Consider the following 19,592-nt stretch of genomic DNA (forward strand, 5'->3'; position numbering starts at 1 on the left):
GTGCTGCGCTGGCTCACCAGATGCAGCTTGTCACGCTGGCCACGTGACCCGGAAGTGTCTCCGGACAGCGTTGGCTCCCGGCCTATAGAGTGAGATGAGCACACAACCCTAGAGTCTGTCAAGACTGGCCCCTACGGGCAGGAATACCTTTACCTTTACCTAGGCATATGGAAGGCTATATTACCTCACATTGGGTCAGGCAAGGAAGCCTGAGGGTTGGGTAGAGAGGATAAAAGGAATGGAATATTTCCCAACCCCACAGCAGTGGGATGAAACAAGCATATTAAAAGGGTAGGAGCAAATTGCACAAACCACAAAAGTCTTTGTGGAACTATTTGGCATTCACATATCGGTGGGGCGTGTACAACACAAGCCTAAGACAAACGCTTCCCCCCTCGTTTATATTTTTCATAACTTGGACAAGGTAACAGTGAACTTCATTGGGAATAGCAGTGGAAGTGCCCTATACAGAAAATCTCTGCTTTGAGGCTCCCCACTGGCTACCACTAAAGGGGGAACTGTGGTGGCACTGGGACCTTCCTTCACCATGGTGAAGCCCCCTCCCCAACTGGTAGCATTCTTTGGTGGAGATTGGCGTGGGGAGAAAACCATGCTGAGAAACCTCAAGGACCGTCGCTTTCAATATGAACCTACCCAGACCCTGAGATCATCTTCTGAGGCCTTTCTTCGTGTGCCTCCTCCTTGAGAGGTGCGGAGGGTGACAACATGAGAACGGGCTTTCTCTGCAGTGGCTCCCCATCCCTTCTCCCCAGGGAAGTTCGCCTGGCGCCTTCATTATACACCTTTAGGCGTCAGACAAAAATGTTCCTTTTTAACCAGGCCTTTGGTTGCTCTGATTTACATCCTATGCCCTTTTCAAATGTGGGGTTTTTTGGGGGGGGGCTATTGGATTGTTGTTTTTATTTTTATTATGTATTTTGTGAGGGACATGGGTGGCGCTGTGGGTTAAACCACAAAGCCTAGGACTTGCCGATCAGAAGGTCAGCAGTTCGAATCCCCGCGACGGGGTGAGCTCCCGTTGCTCGGTCTCTGCTCCTGCCAACCTAGCAGTTCGAAAGCACATCAAAGTGCAAGTAGATAAATAGGTGCCGCTCCGACGGCAAGGTAAATGGCATTTCCGTGCACTGCTCTGGTTCACCAGAAGTGGCTTGGTCATGCTGGCCACATGACCCAGAAGCTGTATGCCAGCTCCCTCGGCCAATAAAGCGAGATGAGCGCTGCAACCCCAGAGTCGGCCACGACTGGACCTAATGGTCAGGGGTCCCTTTACCCTTTACCTTTTTGGTTGATCTGATTTATATCCTATGCCCTTTTAAAATGTGGGTTTTTTTGGGGGGGGCTATTGGGTTGTTGTTTTTATTTTTATTATGCATTTTGTGGTTTTATATCTTGATTTTATTCTGTGAACCGCCCTGAGACCCCTGCATATAGGGCAGTTTATACATTCAATAAACAACAACAACACCACACACACACGATGTGGGGGTTAGGATTGCACCCTTAGCCTAGATGCGACTTGATATTTCCGGGACCATTCAATGTCGGTCTAGCAACATCTCGATTCCTTTCCTTTTTCTTCGCGACTAACTTGACCCACTGAACTCAAGGGGACCCAAGTTCAGCTGACGTCCGGATCCAACCCTTTATGTCTAATTAAAGTTTCCCGAGTGGCCGTGAAGATAAAGGCACCCCCGCCCCGCGCGCCTTATTGATATGCGCGTGTTCCCGGGTCACAGCAATAAACAAAGCTCCGGGGAAAGGCAGTGGCCCACCTTGGCCAGCAGAGGGCCCAGGCGTGGTCTTAAAGCCAGGGAGGGGCGAGCGCAAAGGCTCCACTTTGCATCCAGCAGGCAGGTCGGCGGCTCGTGCGCAGGATCCCAAGGCTGGGCTGCAAAGAAAGGTGAAGCGAAGGCGAGGAGGAGTGGCCGCAGCAGGAATATTCGGAATGCGCCTAAGTTTGCCACGCTTTCCGTCTTGAAAGGCTCCTGTGCCTTCAAGAAGCTGACTTCGAGGGAGAGGCATTGCACGGCTGCATCTTTCACGTAGGAGGAGGTCCCGGGTTCATTCCTTGACCTAGCCAGGTAGGGCTGGAGACTGAAATGTTGGCAAGCTTTGGGCGTCTGCCTTGCATGCAGAACATCCCAGGTTCAGTCCAGGTTGGGCTGAGACAGAGACTCTGGCATGGATGTAGCCAAGGGGGTGGGGGGTAGAGAGGGGCAGCTGTCCCTCCTGTAAATCAATAAAAACACATAGCTAACTGAGGTTTTGCCCCTTCCCCCAAAGGTCTGTTCCCCTAACAAAAGGCCTGCCCCCTCCCAAACAAAAATCCTGGCTACGCCCATGGACTCTGGTCTGAAATTCTGGACAGCTGCTGCCGGTCAGTGTAGACCAGGGGTAGTCAACCTTTTTATATGTGAGCAAGTGTGGTGTAGTGGTTAAGAGTGTAATCTGGTGAACTGGGTTCGCGTCCCAGCTGCTCCACCTGCAGCTGCTGGGTGACCTTGGGCCAGTCACACTTCTCTGAAGTCTCTCAGTCCCACTCACCTCGCAGAGTGTTTGTTGTGGGGGAGGAAGGGAAAGGAGAATGTTAGCCGCTTTGAGACTCCTTCGGGTAGTGATAAAGTGGGATATCAAATCCAAACTCTTCTTCTTCTCTTCTTATACCTGCCGCCCACTAATGCATCTTTCTCAATGGTAAAATTTCCTTACCACCCACTAGTGCTCATGGAAGGAGGATTCAGCTTGTGCCGTAGAAGCCCCTATCGCCCACCTAGAATCCTGAAACTAGTGGGCGGTAGGGACCAGGTTGACAATCGTTGGTGTAGACAATACTGAACGAGATGAACCAGTGATCTTTATAGGAAGAGAACATAGTTTCCTACATTCCTGATATTCATTAGGTGAAGCTTTTCCAGTCAGTGCATTTTGGGGTTGATGAAAACTGCACCTGTTGAATGGGCTGCCTGCCTCGCAACTCTTAGCTATGCAGTTAATGGGATGTAGGAAGTGGGGAGCGAGACAGAGAATGAGAGGTGTGTGTTGCACCCCTGGATGCAGTTTTACTGGCCTCTTCACTATATACCTATAGATTGCTGGCATGTGGAATTTGTTAGCTTTGCTCCTTTGAGCTCATGTGTTTGAAAATGCTGTGTGAATGAGGCCGAGCTGGGGCCTGTGGCTTTATTTGTGCAAAAGGCATGGGAGATGTCATTCTGGGGAAATAACCTCTCACTTTTTCAGTTTGCCCATTGTACAGAATGGAAAGCACCAGAGCACAGTGGCTCGCTGCTTCGATCCTGGCAAGTGTGCTAGGTCTGTGCCTGCCCACTCATACAAAGCACCCTTCACCTATTTTAGTGCTGCATTTCTTCCAAGGTGGAGGAAATGGTACCTGGCTGATGAAAGAAAGCAGTGGTTTATGCAATGCAAAGTCTAGAATTTGCTTCCACAGGAGATGGTAGTGATAGGCACGGAGTTGGATGGCTTTAAAAGGGTAAGGCTATTGGTGGCTACTAGCCACAATGACTTTGTTATGCCTCCACTGTTGAAGGTGGATGCCAAGTACAGGGAATCACAACTTGGGAGAGTGCATAGGCTCTTTTTATATTCTTAAAGGTGACTCCAGAACACCTTACAGCCTCCAGTTCAGCCACATCTATATTACGTTGCTCACCTCCCAGTTCTCCAGTCCTAATTTTGCTAATTTCATTACAGGTCAGTTTTGTGTGTTCTATTGTATTTGCATAGCACCAAACATTAAAGAACACAGCACTCTTTTAGGGGGAATAAATGGATGCTACCAGCACTCAAAGTAACTAAGGTTGCAATCCTATACACCAGGCACTTAGCCCTTGAGGTGCTGTGGGACTACAGCTTCCATCAGTCCCAGCAAGCATGACCAATGGTCAGGAATACAGTGGTACCTCGGGTTAAGTACTTAATTCATTGTGGAGGTGCGTTCTTGACCTGAAACTGTTCTTAACCTGAAGCACCACTTTAGCTAATGGGGCCTCCCGCTGCCGCCACACCGCCGGAGCACGATTTGTGTTCTCATCCTGAAGCAAAGTTCTTAACCCGAGGTACTATTTCTGGGTTAGCGGAGTCTGTAACCTGAAGCGTCTGTAACCTGAAGTGTATGTAATCCGACTTACCACTGTAATGAGAATTGCAGTCCAACAAAAACTGCAGAGCACAGTGTTGGCTATGCCTGCTGTACTTACTTGGGACTTCATTGTGGCCTACTTCAGAGTAGACATGTATAGGGCAGCAGCTACTTATTTTATCACTTTCTGTATCTTACATTTGTGCCTCTACCTTTCTCCAAGAACGAAGGGCAGCTTTAAGTGCCCCTACTGAGGGTGGAAGAACAGTAAGCAAATCACACTAGGCTTTGTTGAAGGAGTACTTTAGTATCACTTAAAGCTTAAATCTTGAAGTGTTAGGCAGAGAGATGCTTCTTAGGAATAGGTGAAAGGTAGGTGATGGATATCTGCCTTTATAATGCATCGACTTACAGCTGAGTGCCTCAGGTATTACTAACACTTAACAAGGGCCAGCAGTTTCATAAGGGGTGGTTTAAATGAGAAGGTATTTGGTCATAGTAGATCTTAAACCAGAACTGACTTGTCTGTGGAAATCACTGAGAGATATAGAGCCCAACATCTTGTAGGTATCTCTGAACTGCCTCTGTGGAGAAGTATCTGATCTGAGAGGGACATCAATGATCTAAGAGCTCTGTGGTGAGTTATCTGCAAAGGGAAGAACTGAGGTTCAGCAGTAGAGCAAATGTTTGGCATGTAGAAGGTCCCAGGATCTATCCCTGGAATGTCCTGGTAGGGCAGAGAGAGAGAGAGAGACCCCTATCTGAAACCCTGGAGAGTTTTTGTCAGTAGCTGCCAGTGTAGCAGAGCAGAGCTCCTTACCCAGCTTCCCAGCACAGAAATCACTGCTAGTAAGGGAGAGCAGGGGACGCGGGTGGCACTGTGGGTTAAACCACAGAGCCTAGCACTTGCCGATCAGAAGGTCGACGGTTCGAATCCCCACGACGGGGTGAGCTCCTGTTACTCGGTCCCTGCTCCTGACAACGTAGCAGTTTGAAAGCACGTCAAAGTGCAAGTAGATAAATACCGTATGTTTCGCCCTATAGGGCGCACCGGCCCATAGGGCGCCCTTTTTTGGGGGGGGGAATAAAGAAAAAAAAATCCCCCCGAGCCCCAAAGAGCAAAGAAGCCATGACAGCGAGCGGGATGGATCGTTTTTAGCCTCGGGGCTGGGGGTCCAGGAGCGAAGGCGAGGTTGCGCTCAACCTCAACCTCAACCTCGCTCCCGGAGCTTGCTTGAGGGATGGGGGAAGCCCGTGCTTCCCCCGACCCCAGCCCCCAGAACAGGCTGTTGCCCGCAAGCCTTGCGAACCTGGCGGGAACTCCCGCCGGGCTCGCAAGGCTTGCAGACATCTGCGTGAAGCATGGGGCACGCTCCGGAGCATGCCTCGTGCTTCGGGCTGCAGGCTGCTGCCTGCAAGCCTTGAGAGCCCAGCGGGCACTCCCACCGGGCTCCCAAGGCTTGCAGATAGCTTCCTGAAGCCTGGAGAGCAAGAGGGGTCGGTGTGCACCGACGCCTCTCGCTCTCCATGCTTCAGCGAAAGCCTGCATTCGCCCCATAGGACGCACACACATTTCCCCTTCATTTTTGGAGGGGAAAAAGTGCGTCCTATGGGGTGAAAAATACGGTAGGTACTACTCCGGCAGGAAGGTAAATGGTGTTTCCATGCACTGCTCTGGTTCGCCAGAAGCGGCTTAGTCATACTGGCCACATGACCCGGAAGCTGTATGCCAGCTCCCTCGGCCAATAAAGCAAGATGAGCGCCGCAACCCCAGAGTCGGTCACGACTGGACCTAATGGTCAGGGGTCCCTTTACCTTTAAGGGAGAGCAGAGAGGTGGGGAGGTCAGTGCGGTGTGGACACAGGGAATTGCAGATTGACTCCACCGTTGCGCCTGCACCCCACTGACATCGCCATTTCCTTTACTGGCAGCCGCAAATCTCCACATTGGGAAGCCAAGCAAGTGACTTTGCCCTGCTCCTGGCTGCCCACTCCTGGCTTCTGATGGTCAGTGTTGACAGTATTGAGCAGGACAGACCAGGATACTATGGATAGCTTTGAATAGTCATCCTTAGTTTAAAAATGCCAAACTTGAAAATTATTATTATTTCCCCTATTTCTCTCTTTGTCCCACCCTAACCTCCAGGTCCTTAATTTGCTCTCATATTTGTCTGAAGTTTCACTTTCATGTGTCAGAAATCAATAAGCAACAGAACCCTGTGACAAAGTTCATTTTTAATTGGAAGAAAAATAGCTATTTATTTTAAAAGGCTGGATGGGTTACGTGAGATACGTGCAGCCGGGAGACTTTAGCGGTTTGGCTCTATTCCTGAAGTCTTAATCTCAGAAACAATGAAAATGCTGAATGAATTGAAAGCTGATAAGTTTAAGAAGAGAACCGCCCACACGTACTTAAGAGCTGCGTGTGAGCTGTGGGATGGGGCCGGGCGGCGATGACATGCTGATGGAGCCAATCTTGCACATCTACTGGTGCACCTATGCGAGCCCTGACATCACCACCTTTGCACCACTCCTGGAATTCTGTGTAATGTGGAAATTTGCTAACATCTATGGCAGGCCTGGTGAGGAGTACCCAGAGACTATACAGGCTTCCAGACAGCAGACCTAACATGGTCAAGTGTCATTTACATTTTCCCAAAGGGGTAGCTGGCAACAAGCTTTTAAGAAATTTAGATTTTTTTCCTGGAAAAAGTAATAAATCCAGATTAAACGGGGGTGGAGTAGGGAAATACGGACTGACGTTTTGCAGCCAATGGCATCCTATCGATGCTGGGGGGGGGGACCCCCAAAAGAAATTACATGAGGACACCCATCGCACAGTGCAGAACTGGCCCTGTTGCAGCTGCCATATTATACTCCTTTTTTACCCTGCCATATTATACTCCTTTTTACCCTGCCATATTATACTCCTTCTTTACCCTGGAACTCCCTGCCCACTGACCTCAACCAGGTGCGCCTTCACTGTATCTCCCTTTGGCACTTTCTAAAACCATTTTTGTTCAAGCAAGGCTATTCTGACATGTAGAAGCCGTCGTGTGTTTTATTTAATTCTAGCTTAATGCGGTTTTGAATTATTTTTAGTTTTAAATGCTTGATTTTTCACTGTTTGTCACTCTTAGTTTTATTGTTTTATTACCATCAAGTAGTATATAAATGTTGTGAAATAAAACAACCTCCTTGCCACCTCACGCTGCTCTGCTTTGGTGACCCAGCTGCTGGTGTCTCCCCACACAATGAGCAATGTCTGCTTCCAGGACTCAGGGAAATGAATTGGGGGCTCCTGCCAACCCCACCATCTGCCACCTGAGGCAGCTTCATCACTCTAATAGCAGGACTGACCCTGGTGGTCTTAATGACAGTGTATAGGACAGTCTCCCAGGTACAACAACTTTGTTGTTGGAGTAAGCAAATCAGTGCATAGCGTATTATTACCACCTTGTTGCCTGTTCAGCCCCACCCAATGCATGTCAGCACAATAACCAAAACAGTTCATTGGCATGGTGGAAGGTTTGGCTTTTTGGACTCACTGTGTATTGCTTCTTGCACCCAGAGGCTTGTAAGTGTGCTGCTCTGTGAATGCATGTGCTTGTTCCAGCTTGCTAAATAACTGCTCTGGGTTACAGTTGCTGCTGCTGCTGCTGTAATTCACCTTGTCTCTGGTATCAGTGGAACACCACATAAGTAGCATTATTGGGCCCCTGGTCTCTTGACTGGTGACTGGGGGCGGCCGCCGAGACCATATAACACCGGTCCTGGAAGACCAACATTGGCTCCCAGTACGTTTCCGAGCACAATTCAAAGTGTTGACCTCGGCCCAGTATACCTGAAGGAGTGTCTCCACCCCCATCATTCTGCCCGGACACTGAGGTCCAGCGCTGAGGACATTTGCTGTCTGCATCTTCATGGATGCAAAATACATGCTGTCTGAGGTAATGTCTTATTCTGTGGCTTATCATCTGAAAGTGTGTTTCCTTTAAGCTTAATTTTATTGCAAAAGTCTAAGCAACTGAGCAGGGCTGGGGAGCCTGTGGCCTTCAAGGTGCGGCTGGACTACAAATCCCATCATCGCTGGCCATTGACCATGCTTGCAGGTTCTCCACCCCCATAACAGAGGATATTGAGATATCCTTCCCCCATTTGCCTTTAAGCCTGCTTGTGCAATCGTCTGTTATCCTCACTTAAATGTTTCAAATGTTTTGCTTTCTTCACAGATGGAAAAGTTGGCTAGCTTCTTTCTTTTATGGGGAGCGTTTTCTTCAGGAGTCCTCGGCTACTCAAATGGAAAAATCAGTGTGGCTTGTAGCTCTATGGTTCCTGGACACGGACTCACTGCACAGAACTCTGCACCGCCATATGCCATCTCCACCTCCAAAACTTCATTTGCTCCAGGAGATGAAATTATAGGTGAATTCAGAACCATTTGTTGACTGCGATGTAAACCAAAAGTGATGTCAAAGGTCCACTCTAGGAAGTGCTTCCTTCCCACTCTACCTGCCCCCCCCCCATGTCTCTGCTTAACATCAAACCTTTGTTAAATAACTTTTTATCTCTAAGCCAAGGATGGGCAATCTGTTGCACTCCATAAATAGCTTTGACCGTCATTCCTGACCATTGGCCATGCTGGCTGGGGCTGATGGGAACTGAAGTCTAGCAATATCTGGAGGGAAGCAAGTTCTCTATCCCTGGTTTAAGCCCAAATGTGAAACGAACAGGATCCAAATTGCTCTGTGGGTGTGCATGTATATGCATTGATGCCATGTCTCCCTGCCCTCTGCCTCACTTTTTGCTGTAGCCCTTCACATTAGATCCTCCTTTTTTGACAATCTCAGTCTATTGGGAATGGTTGTTGGAACGGCGGGGGGGGGGGGGGAGCCCTGAATGCCATGCTAGATTCTTTTGGATCATTGCTCAGAGCTGCAATAAGTGTGTCATCTTTGGCCAACAAGATCACATGGATTAGTCATCTCTAGAGAGACAAAAGGATTCTTTGTCCAATGGAAAGCGTTTCCTATTTCAATCACATTACAGTTTGCTATAAAGAAAGTAGGCATGTTTTTGTACTTTGCCATGTGTGCTTGTCTGTGAAATGTACAGTTTGTTTTTCTCTGAGCCACACTGTAGTGGGAGGGAGGGTCTGGAGATCAGAGGTACTCATATCTCTGCATGCCAAGCCTAGAGAGGCAGTACCTAGTAGGCTTTCTACCTGGTGGGGCTGGGTGCTGTTTAGTGATAAATAAATAAAAAAGGTGTGTGGGTTTTTTTAAAGAGACCATTTTGCCCACTTTCAAATGTGTTCAGAATTTGGGCTTTGGTTATAGTTTGTTACTGTGATATTCCATGGGAGGGAGGGAGGGATAATAGTAGTAGTAGTGGTAACAACAACAACAACAACAACAACAACAACAACAACAACAGGAAGAAGAAGAAGAAGAAGAAGAAGAAGAAGAAGAAGAAGAAGAAGAAGAAGAAGAAGAAGATAATTATTATTTCCCCAGCCACTCTGGGCGGCTTCCAAACTGAATATTAAAAACAATACAGCATCAGACATTAAAAACTTCCCTAAACAGGGCTACCTTCAGATGTCTTCTAAAAGTCAGATAGTTGTTTATTTCCTTGACATCTGATGGGAGGGCGTTCCACAGGGCGGGCGCACTACCGAGCCAATATAGGTGTTTCAGGACCGGTGTTATATGGTCTTGGATGGATGAATGAATAGATAGTCATATTTTTCTTTAAAAAATGTTTAGGGGTACTCTCATTTTGACTGAAGAAAATCACCATTTTACAGTTCAAATTGGGTAAATGGACTAAAGTACAAAGAATCACAAAATTTTTAGGGGTATGCGTACCCCTGCATTCCTCCAGAAAAATGCACTGGACAGATAGATAGATAGATATAGTTGAGTGAGTACAGATCCCTAGTCTCTGGAATTTTGGGGGACTGGAGGAAAAGTCATTAAAGGCAGGGGAGAACAACACAGAACACAAATACATTTCATCAATCAGCCCCTACTAGTGTGGACAGGAAACATCAAGATAGATTTGAATTGAAAGCACTCGGGTGTAGACAAAAGTGCACAAATTAAAATCAGATCTGTGGGACACACCCTGGTGTGTGTACACAGCCCTTGTAGATTCTCACACTGAAGTGATGGTAGTAATTAAAGCAACTTTCATTTGTTGTTGCTTTTTGCCCTGAATATTTGTTGTGGCAAAACATTTAAACTGACTCTTTTTACAACATCCTTCGTACTCAGTATCTCTTACGGCAAGCGGCGATTCCAGTTTTGAGGGATTTTTACTCCAGGCCCGAGCAGTTGGAGGTGATGTTGCTGTGGGACATTTTCGAATCCTAGACCCTAACTCGCAAGGCCTTGCGTGTAACGACATTCAGGTATGTGTAACTTGTGTGGCTTGGGCTTGTGTAATTCTTTTGTTAGTAGCTTTTGCGATGCAAAAACAAGCTTTGGTTGCAGAGCAGAGACTCGTATACACTGAGGGAACTATCCTATGGCCTTGAATATGATGGGGGGATAGTCTGTTTTTTTGTCTGAAGAGCTAATCCCACGCTATATCCTACCACATATTCTTTTAAAACAGTGATGGGAAACTTTAGGCCTCCCAAGCCCTCTTTATCTGGCTCTCAGGACTCTCCTCAGGCTTGAGTATTTCTGTCTGGCTGAAATGTGTCCTTGAAATCTGATGATGCCTCTGGCTTGTCTGGACAGAGAGGCGTGAATGCAGAGCCTAGCCTACTCTACAATGGTAGACATTCATCGCTCTGCCCACCTTTGTTTCCTGCTCTGCCCATGACTGGCATGCGGCTTCTAGAAGGTCAAAACAGATTCCCCACACATGTTTTAAAGGTATATTTTGTTTTCAAATGCAGTTGGCTGTGAAAAGGTGTGGAGAGGGGAATGCTGATTGACTAACAGCAGCTCTGCAGGTGTCTTGGGTGCACAGAACTATATTCATGGTTCTTTTTGACCCTCGCCACAATACATGTGGAAGGAAGGAAGGAAGGAAGGAAGGAAGGAAGGAAGGAAGGAAGGAAGGAGTCAGGGCTGCAATCACAGCTTTGGGCCTCAGTTGGCAGAAAGAGAAGGATATTTTCTCCTCTCCCCCCCCCCAACCACCAATACTCTTTTCTGGGCTCAAAATGCTTTATAGTGGTACCTCTGGATAATAATATAATAATTTATTATTTGTACCCCGCCCATCTGTCTGGGTTTCCCCAGCCACTCTGGGCGGCTTCCACAAAGACCAAAATTACACTAAGATGTCACACATTAAAATCTTCCCTGAACAGGGATGCCTTAAGATGTCTTCTGAATGTCAGGTAGTTGTTTATCTCTTTGACATCTGATGGGAGGGTCTTCCACAGGGCGGGCGCCACTACCGAGAAGGCCCTCTGCCCTGTAGCTTTAATTCTCACAATGAGGGAACCACCAGAAGGCCCTCGGCGCTGGATCTCAGCATCTGGGCAGAACGATGGGGGTGGAGACACTCAGGTATACTGGGCCGAGGCCCTTTAGGGCTTTAAAGGTCAACACCAACACTTTGAATTGTGCTCGGAAACATACAGGGAGCCAATGTAGGTCTTTCAAGACCGGTGTTATGTGGTCTCGGTGGCTGCCCCCAGTCACCAGTCTAGCTGCCGCATTCTGGATTAGTTGTAGTTTCCGGGTCACCTTCAAAGGTAGCCCCACGTAGAGCGCATTGCAGTATTCCAAGCGGGAGATAACTTGAGCATGCACCACTCTGGCGAGACAGTCTGCGGGCAGGTAGGGTCTCAGCCTGCGTACCAGGTAGAGCTGGTAGACAGCTGCCCTACCTGGTTACAGAATTGACCTGCACCTCCATGGACAGCTGTGAGTCCAAAATGGCTCCCAGGCTGCTCACCTGGTCCTTCAGGTGCGCAGCCTGGAACGGGATCCGTTCCGGAGCCCCGTTCGCATCCAGAAGCAAACGCAACCCATGTCCGTGCATCTGCAGGTCGCAACTCGCTGCTTCTGCGCATGCGTGTGACATCATTTTGACTGTCTGCGCATGCGCGAGCAGCGAAACCCGGAATTAACGCGCTCCGTTACTTCCGGGTCGCTGCAGTGCGCAACCCAAAAATACTTATCCCGAAGCTACTTCAACCCGAGGTATGACTGTAGTCCTCAACCCAGCAGCTCTGAGACTCTGTATGTCTTATACTCCCCTTCCAGTTCCACAGGAGAGCAAGCCCATGGGAAGAAGAAGAAGAGTGTATCTTTGTTGTCTAAGGGGTCTCTGGCTCTCTGAGCGCTGCTGAACTTCATTTCTCATCAGCCTCAGCCAGCACATGGCCAGTGGTCGGAGTGGTGGGTGTTGTAGCCCAACAATATCTGGGCCACAAGATCCCCATCTTTGCACTACTGGCAGGGGTGTAAAATTGTGTTCCTAGCGGAGTGGGAGACACTTTCCCATCTTCCCCAGTGTGACTAATCAGATCATTGGGCAGACTGCTCCACTTCCCCATCACCCCAATACCAGTATTATTTTGTTTACAAGAGCAGCATGGTTCTTGTTTGTCCAACATCCTGCTAATCAAAATCGGACACTCCTTTTTTAAAAAAATATTGATCTTGCACAGGAGTTAGTTGATCCGCACCAGAGATCGAGATAAAAAACCAAGCATCTTTTGGTCCGGTGCTCGGCTGACTCACACCAGAAAGCTGAACCAAAATCAGGATATTCCGGGATCCAATCAGAAGCCTAAGGTGTCCCGCTTAATTTGGGACAGTTGAAGGGTATGCAATGAAAGTTGTTGGTGGTGGGGAATGGTTCTCTGTAATCACCCAGCTTCTCAAGGGACTCCATGGGCCCACTGTTCTGAGTTGTTTTTAGCATCTGAAATGTGCCTGATTTCCTTCTGCATCAGGTTTTCTTTCTCTTTCCCCCCCACTGTAGAATTCTTCCCTGAGTCACACAAACAAGGCAAAGAAGCAAAACATAACAGCAATTTGGATTGCTGCTCCTGGTGTAGGGCATGTTGAGTTCAGGTACAGGCTTGTTTTCTCTGTATAATGGAGCAGCACTTCCTAATGCCTTAATTTTCCCCAAAGTCTTAAATTACTTTATGGTTGTAAATGTATACTAGACTAGGAAGCCTACATCCTGCTGGGATTGGCTACATGAATCCATGTCTCTGCTGCAGAAGGGCCAAGCATTTTTCTAAATTTCACTGTGGCTTGGCTCTTTGGCACTGGGAACTGCTGCAGTGAAAACAATAAGCAGCATGCATAATTCCCATGACTTTAATCTGTTTTAACTGTTTTTGATTCTGAATTTTAAGTTGTTATAACTCACCCTGGGTAAAGGGTGGGTGGTGGTGGTATTAACAGTGTAGACTGAAGCTGTTAAATCAAAAAATTCCAGGCTATATAATAAATCAAATTTTATATTTGAAAAATAGAGTAGTGCAATGTGGAAGACTTGGTTGGCTGTACCTGGGCAATGCTTTCTAAAATTATTTACATGCTGTGTATTCCACCATTTTCAGAGCAACAGCGGTCTATAATTTTTCGGTATTCTGGACTCAAGTTCAAAGTCAAGTTCTCGTGTCTTCCAGTTCACCACTTGTTCCAGTAAGTTTTAATCTGGTTTACTGGCCACCTTGTTTTACAAGCATGTAATAATACTGTGCATTTCATTTAAACTATTCTTAGAGAACTCTATTTTTTGGTGTAAGGACTACCAGGTCATGTCAATAGTTTAAACATTCTATTGCTGAAAACTGCAGGGGGGGGGTGGGAACCACACTCATAAGCACAAAGGAGACCAACCTTTTTTTGGCCTGAAAACTACATTGACTGTAACCCACATCTCTGAAGGCCAAATACCAGCAACGTATACATACGATACAGACATATGGAGTAACAAGTGCCATATGTTATGTACTGAAGTTCTCACCCTGGGCCAGCAGGGGGATACTGTAGATAGTTTTCACTCAGGTCCACATATGCAAATAAGGGATTAAAAGTGACATTCAGTGATTGGATAGTTACAGAAAGTGTTACAGTTGCGTTGCAGTGGAGCTCTATATAAGCAGGCTGGCTGAACCCTTCAGTTCAGTTCTGTTCTGCCTATGAATAAACAAGAGCTGTTTGAAGAATTGCTGTGTCGTCTGATATGTTCACCCACAACTTAACACCATACACACTCCCCTGACATTTATTTCCTGGCAGGGCAGGGTACAACAATTAAAACAATATAGATAGCTCACAATCTCCTCCTCAATCCCAGGTTTTTTGACGGAAAAGCTGAGAAGTAAAATCCTTTTCCTTAACCATTTTTAAATGTAACCAATGTTCTTTTCTTTCACAGACCTTCTCCTCCACAACAGTAAGTGTTTGATCTTTGCATTTTGTTTTAATGTGACTTGTTTCCCACTTCATCCAAGCCCATTTCTTCCATGTCAGAAGTAACCTAAATATGTTTCTTTTGGAGAGGACAGTCGTTGTGTCCGAAACCCAGGCTCGCTTCTAGGTAATGTATGGAATTGTGCTATAAAGGGTGCTGTAAGTTTGGCAAACTCCGAGAATCCCTCCAGTGGAAATGTCACAAGGATTGTGTATCGAAAGCATGCTAAAAACAAATGCAAGAAGGCCTGCCAGCATTTATGCACTCCAGGTGTGTGTGTGTCTGTGTGTAATGTGTTCATTATGGTTGCAATGAATTTATCGACTTACCTGGGACTTACATGTACCCCTGAACACACATTCAAACAGGATTCCATTTATTTATCATGTACCTTTAGACAGGTGAACATAGTCTTATCGTAGAGGTGGAATTAATATTTTAGGGATATAACTAATAGCCATGTTTATTGCTGATGGTTGATGGGATCTACTCTTCCTTGCAGATCTCCACAGAGGAAGGGTGTGGCAAATACAAGTTCTGTTTCAGTAACCCTGCAGGCTGCAGCCCAAGCAACCCAAACTGTTACTTCATGTCATCTGCGGCATTACGGAGCGATGCTTTTCAATTCGAAATCAGTGGACTTTCAGACGGATATGTAGCCATTGCCTTTTCTGATGACACCATAATGGTGAGATACTGAATTATTTTTAATTTTTTTTTTTAAAAAAAAGATGCTTAGGGTCTAACTATATTACTTTAATGTACAAAGCTTGCAGCCATGTCACAATTTTTTAAAAAAATGTAGCCCTAGGTGCAGCAAACATGACAAAGGTAAAGCTAAAGGTAATAAGAGAGGAACAAGTTAAAATTGTGTCGTTTTCAACAGAATTTCACAAGTGTTCACATTGCATTGATTCTGCATACAAATTTGCAAGATTTTATTTCTTGCAAAAATTGAAAGCGCTATTTTTTTTTTAAAAAAACCCTAAACATTAAGCAACCCTTAAAAAAAAAAACAAGTAAGAAAAACTATTTGTATTGCGTTACATGTCGCTGAAAGTCAGCAGTGTTATGTACTGAAGTTCTCACCCTGGGCCAGCAGGGGGACACTGTAGATAGTTTTCACTCAGGTTCACATATGCAAATAAGGGATTGAAAGTGACGTTCAGTGATTGGATAGTTACAGAAAGTGTTACAGTTGCGTTGCAGTGGAGCTCTATATAAGCAGGCTGGCTGAACCCTTCAGTTCAGTTCTGTTCTGGCCTGTGAATAAACAAGAGCTGTTTGAAGAATCACTGTGTCGTCTGATATGTTCACCACCAACTTAACAAGCAGTCCCTGTGGTTATGAAAGCATAGAGCATTTATGGACACCAGAGCAAGCATGAATCTAGGAACATAGTAAGATGCCAAATACCATCATACCATTGGTCCATCTTGCTTAGTTTTCTCTACGCTGAATGGCAGTGGCTTTCCAGGGTACCAGACCACATATCTGCCTTCCCCTTCCCCACCTCCATTCATTGTCGTCAAGGCTTCTTCTTTTCTTATGCAATATGCATCCCATACTCAAACCTGGACGTAAGGTACCCTTAGCTAAACTGGCAGATTTTCCGTGGGCTAGTAACATTAGAATAAACAAATATAGCGTGCACTCATTCTGAATAACAGGAGACTGTTGTGTATCTTTTCCCAGGGAGATGATGATGTTTATATCTGTGGTAAGAATGAAACAGATCGCATAGAGGTTCAACACGCCTTCTCAACTGGACGTAGTCGTCCCAGCCCAAGGCCTCTGGTACTGGAAATGTCTTCTGCTACCTCCGTTTTTTTTAAAGTATGATGTGTGGAACTATCAGGAGTGTGGGAAACCTGTGGCCCATGATTTCTTATTGGATGACAGCTCTCCTCAGCCCCAACCGCCATGGATAATTTTAAAAGTCATCCTTATTTATTTAAGGCATTTCTACACCACTTACTTAATTCATATTTCTATGTGGTGTACATAAATATATATATATCCACAGACAATAAATAATACAAATTCATCATAATGCCAGACTGCGAACACTGGCCGCAGGCAGTGGGATTTGCAGTCAGACAACATCTAAAGGCCCATTGGCAGAAATGATTTGATCTCTGCTTAATAGGGCAAAGATTAGATGATGATCATCCCTTTCAGGGAAGTCAGTAAGCTTGAAGCCTATGCCGGAAACACCCAGAGTTCTATCCTTTTGTTTGGTGCTGGAAATGCTAGTCAAACTAGTCAAACTAGAAAAGCACAAGGGAATAGTGCCTTTTCTTCCTGAGTTGCAGTGGTGGGTTTTTCAAAGAATGGGAGAGAATATAGGTTTTCTTTTCAGGGGGGGTTGAGGTGCAATAATGATGAATCTTCAGGATTTGTATAAACTTATCCCCTTTTAGCTCTTTATTATAGGAAGAAAGCAGATACACACAATTGTGGATTGTATCTCCACAATTAGGTGAAAAGGCAGAGATATTATAATAGCATCACATTATTTTACTTGATTATTATGAGTTTATTCATTACTACTGTGTCTAGTTCTATAAGTTTATGTATAATGGGCAAAATGACTGTGACTGATAACTTTGCTCTGTGTGTGTGTGTGTGTGTGTTTAGGGTAATGTGGACGTTCTGACAACATCCTTCAGCGAGGGAATTATCAGGTGTTCTTTCATCTCGAGAAACCCCATATCAACCCAGCCAAGAAGCACTGACAGTTTGTACTACATATTTCTGGCTTTTGGGCCATCGCACGCTGATGGTGAGTTCCACATAGAAACTGGAAATGGGGACAGTGTTTACAAGAGCAACAGAATTCTGGAGCTCAAGGCTTAAAGAGCCTAATTGTAGCAAATTCCTTTACTTATCGCTCCAATACCGTCTGCAGATACTTAGAATGCCAATGGTATTCAACCAAAACATGTTATAAGATGCAAAGAGATCTTAGATTGTTGCCTAATCCTCAGACTAGGAGTGTTGTTGCTCATATACCCCCCCCCCAAAAAAAAACCCTACCTATGCAAAGAAGAAGAAGGAAACAGGACTTACCAGCAAGCTTGGGTGGAATGCTAAGTTTTGTGGAAGAACAGAAAAAAGCCCAAAGGGTGGGGATTCCTCTGCAAACAACCCGTTAGGGTAAGCATGCTCAGTGGCCATGGACTGCTGACTTGAGGGTAGGATGCAAAACCATATGTGGAATGTTAATCTGAAGTAAGGCTTAATAATAATAATAATAATCATAATCATAATCATAATAATTAATAATAATTTTTATTTATACCCCGCCCTCCCCAGCCAAGGCCAGGCTCAGGGCGGCTAACAACCAATAATAAAAAGGAGTTGAATGAATACAACTTAAAAACAAGATTAAAATACAACATTAAAACATAAAAAAACATTAAAATGCATCCTCATCACAGGAGGAGAAAGGAAAAAAGAAAGAGGGGGAGGGAATCAAATTGACTCCAAGCCAAAGGCCAGGCAGAACAACTCTGTCTTACAGGCCCTGCGGAAAGACCTGCAGGGTCCTGGTTTCATGAGACATAGCGTTCCACCAGGCCGGAGCCAGTGTTGAAAAAGCCCTGGCTCTGGTTGAAGCCAATCTAACTTCCTTAGGGCCTGGGACCTCTAGGGTGTTGCTATTTATGGACCTTAAGGTCCTCTGTGGGGCACACCGGGAGAGGTGGTCCCGTAGGTACGAGGGTCCTAGGCTTGAAACTGAACTACCAGTGCCTTGTTAAGGACAGGGCTGGCCTGAGCCATTTTGCCGCTGAAGGCAAAATGCCCCAGCAGTGCCCTGTTGCAGATTTGAGCTCCTGCCCGGCCCCTGCTGTCACATGTGTGCTTCCATCGCCAACTCCACCACTGCAACGGCACCCTGACACAGCGTCGGCAACTCGGGTGCAGCAGGTGAGGGGGGCAGCAGCACTATGGTGGAGCTGGCAGTGGTGCCACGGTCAGGGAGGGCACAGATCTGCCACCTGAAGCAGATGGCTTCACCTTGCCTCATTGAAGGGCCGCCCCTGGTTAAGGAGATGGTCGGGTTCATCAGATGCAAGCAAGGTCGGGTTTTAAAAGCACAAAGTCTAGCTTAAAAACAAGAACATTTTATGATTCGTTCCGAATCATAAATAACCTTGCCTTCTCATAACTGAAGATTTAAACACAGTTTTGGTTAACATACAAGTCAGTACCTACGTAGTTCGTGCACAGTGCTTCTCTTACAAAGCTGATCATGCTTAGACCAAAATTTCTAGGCTACCCAGAGTTTACCAGCTCTGAAAAGTATAAACAGTTTGAGTTGTGGAAATGGAAACGTCAGAGAGTATGGTGGTGCCAGGTCCATACTCCACACTTGCCCTAAATATTTTTTGGAAATAGATCTTTTTTGGAAATAGTCCATAGCTTAGTGAAGCAAATATTAGCACCTGTAGCCTGGGGCTGAAGTGCCCATATGTGGTTCCTCTCCTGAAGATTTTATTCTTGTTTTGCATTATCAGTATTATCTACCTTACTATGATACTGTGTTAAGTTTGGAAGACCCAGTCATCTTCCTTAACGTTGCCTGTACAGAACCTTCTTGCATGCTTGAGACCTGTTGATATTTAAATACTGTCGATAGCTTTGTTCAAGCAGGAATTCATTTTATAGCAAGAGGCCCTGTGATAACTAGTTCTTCTTCTTTTTTAAAAAAACAAAAACACTTGGAGGGACGATACGGAAGCATCCCAGGACACCCTTCATTACTGATCAGAAGGTGAACATTTCAAGCTTTGCAGCAGTAGGTGGCACCAGTTCTAGACCCCTGATCATCAAAGCTCATGGTAAGTAACTGTTTTGAGAGTGGAGTCCCAAAGTCTCTTCTTTCCATTCCACCTCTTGCAGTACCTCCTGTGAGAGATGCTCCTGGTGGGTCTTGTGGATAGATTATGTACATGTTTAAGTGAGCCTAGTTTAGCGGGGATGGATTAGTTGCCTTGTGTCTTTGTTTGTCCCTCCTCTCAAGTTCTGATAAAGGTAAAGGGAACCCTGACCAT

General features: G+C 45.9%; 1 protein-coding gene across 2 annotated transcripts in view; it reads left to right on the forward strand.

Annotated features, from left to right (window-relative positions):
• The first annotated feature begins 1,845 nt into the window (after positions 1–1,845).
• The window catches only part of LOC309343845 (putative ferric-chelate reductase 1), a 29,628-nt gene continuing 11,881 nt past the window's right edge, over positions 1,846–19,592 (forward strand). The window contains exons 1-10 of one of the 2 annotated variants that reach the window (XR_014157407.1): positions 1,846–2,102; positions 8,355–8,547; positions 10,401–10,537; positions 13,081–13,172; positions 13,673–13,757; positions 14,497–14,514; positions 15,035–15,220; positions 16,228–16,329; positions 17,173–17,317; positions 19,266–19,379. Coding sequence is in view for 1 of the 2 variants with exons in the window: in XM_081865966.1 (XP_081722092.1) it covers positions 8,355–8,547; positions 10,401–10,537; positions 13,081–13,172; positions 13,673–13,757; positions 14,497–14,514; positions 15,035–15,220; positions 16,228–16,329; positions 17,173–17,317; positions 19,266–19,379 (1,072 nt within the window). In the remaining variant the exon portion in view is untranslated. The remainder of the gene's footprint in view (positions 2,103–8,354; positions 8,548–10,400; positions 10,538–13,080; positions 13,173–13,672; positions 13,758–14,496; positions 14,515–15,034; positions 15,221–16,227; positions 16,330–17,172; positions 17,318–19,265; positions 19,380–19,592) is intronic. The other variant, XM_081865966.1, reaches the window with a different exon arrangement.

The sequence above is a fragment of the Podarcis erhardii genome (genome assembly GCF_964252035.2).
Source record: "Podarcis erhardii genome assembly, chromosome: 6".
Classification (NCBI taxonomy): Eukaryota; Metazoa; Chordata; class Lepidosauria; order Squamata; family Lacertidae; genus Podarcis; species Podarcis erhardii.